General features: G+C 34.0%; 1 protein-coding gene across 1 annotated transcript in view; it reads left to right on the top strand.

The window, feature by feature from the left end:
* The window catches only part of TOMM20L (translocase of outer mitochondrial membrane 20 homolog (yeast)-like), a 12,711-nt gene that overhangs the window by 9,750 nt on the left and 844 nt on the right, over positions 1-2,117 (top strand). The window contains 1 exon segment of the mRNA XM_008589529.1: positions 1,431-1,573. Within this exon segment, the coding sequence (XP_008587751.1) occupies positions 1,431-1,573 (143 nt within the window).

Genomic DNA, 2,117 nt, shown 5'->3' with positions numbered 1-2,117 from the left:
TGAGTTTGTTAATAAGAATCTAATATATTTACCTGTAGGGAAATATATTTTTTATTTCCTACCTATATTATTTCAAAATTTCAACTCCTATGATCACATAATACCTGAAGAGAGGCAGTACACTCTAGTCTTAAGGGTCAGAAAATTAGGTTCTACTCCTAATTCTGGTATTAGTTTTGAAGCCTGATCTTTGCCTCAGTTTCCTAAAAGTAAAACGAGAGAGAGACTAAGTCATTCCACGTTTAAACTTAAACAGAAATTCTGATTAATTTCCGCTCCTTACGAATTGTAATTTGTTCCTTCACAACCAATCATCCTAAAACTCATTTTAAAACTTTACTTAGAAATCAGAGTTTATAAATCTCTTATTTTCTTCCTCTGGATTTGTGATTCATGTTGCGCTAAATAGTTTCAATTCTCTGATAATGAAATCTATTTTTAAAAAGCTTTATTTGGGCCGGCCCAGTGGCGCACTGGATAAGTGCGCCGCTTGGGAAGCGCGGCGGCGCTCCCGCCCGAGGGTTCGGATCCCACGTACAGACCGGTTCCCGCTCACTGGCTGAGCGAGGCGCGGGAGCAACACCGAGGGTTGCAATCCCGTTGCCAGTCCCCAGTCCGGTACGGGGGCAACACTGAGGGTTGCGATCCGTTGCCGGACATGGAAAAAGACAAAAGACAAAAAAAAAAATAAAAAATAAAAATAAAAAAAAATAAAAAGCTTTATTTAGCCAGAACATCAGATGTCTCATCTATAGTGTTTCACCAATCACAAGTGTAAAGAGATCTTATCTCATTTAATAAAAGCAGACCACCTTTTTGAAAAACCTCATTACTTCCTCCCTACATACCCAAATTGAAAACATGAACATTTCCAATGCAAAAGTAAATTTGCTGTAATTTGGCTCATAAAATTATTCATNAAAAAAAAAAAAAAAAAAAGAAAAGAAATCAGAGTTTATAAATCTCTTATTTTCTTCCTCTGGATGTGTGATTCATGTTGCGCTAAATAGTTTCAATTCTCTGATAATGAAATCTATTTTTAAAAAGCTTTATTTAGCCAGAACATCAGATGTCTCATCTATAGTGTTTCACCAATCACAAGTGTAAAGATATCTTATCTCATTTAATAAAAGCAGACCACCTTTTTGAAAAACCTCATTACTTCCTCCCTACATACCCAAATTGAAAACATGAACATTTCCAATGCAAAAGTAAATTTGCTGTAATTTGGCTCATAAAATTATTCATATTGTAGCTTTACCACTCAACCTTTTCACATTTGTACTTTTTACTCTTCATGAGACTTGTCTAAATAATCTTTAGTGTGATATGCTTTTTAATTTTTAATGCTTGTTGCTTTCTTGTTAATTTGTAGGGTCTATATTTTGAAGAACTTTAAAATCTGCTCAAAATTTATCAATCTGTTTTAGGAGAGCATATAATGGGGGTTGAACATCTCGGCAATGCCCTTTTAGTGTGTGGACAACCACAGGAACTTCTGAAGGTTTTCAAACACACACTTCCTCCCAAGTTATTTGAGATGCTGTTGCACAAAATTCCCTTTATTTGCCAGGTGAGCATATATTTAATTTTCTTTGAAATGTACACAGCAAATAACTATCTTGGGCTTGATTACACAGAAATAGCAAAGGATGTGTATGAATTGCCCAAAGTCTTTTATTTTTGGTGGCTGGCTGGTAAAGCAATCTGAACCTAAAGTTTTAAAACCTAGTGAAATCTGAATTTTTGGTTACTTTTTTTTTGCTTTCAGATGAAGCAAACAAGCCTATTCTTTAGTGTTCCCTTGGCAATAATGAATTATATATTTTATTATATTTCAACATTTCAACTTTAAAGCAGGACAGTACTTCTACTTTCATTAACATGAGAAAGCATAGAAAAATCACTGGTAAATTTAAACAAACAGGCTAATTATTGTTCTCTTAAATACAGTTTTATATTGGTATCAAATGAAATCCATATATAAGCCAAGTGATTGATAGATATTAGCCCACTTAAATTTACCAAACTCCATCAACTAGAATTCCTGCAAATCCTTGAAGACACTACTTTAACTTTGGTTCACTTTTTATTAGACTACATATCATGGCTAAGAA

The sequence above is a fragment of the Galeopterus variegatus genome, unplaced genomic scaffold (assembly GCF_000696425.1).
Source record: "Galeopterus variegatus unplaced genomic scaffold, G_variegatus-3.0.2 Scaffold5501, whole genome shotgun sequence".
In the NCBI taxonomy this organism is placed as follows: Eukaryota; Metazoa; Chordata; class Mammalia; order Dermoptera; family Cynocephalidae; genus Galeopterus; species Galeopterus variegatus.
Note: the sequence above shows the minus strand (reverse complement) of the source record. Positions and strands in the feature narration are given on the sequence as shown.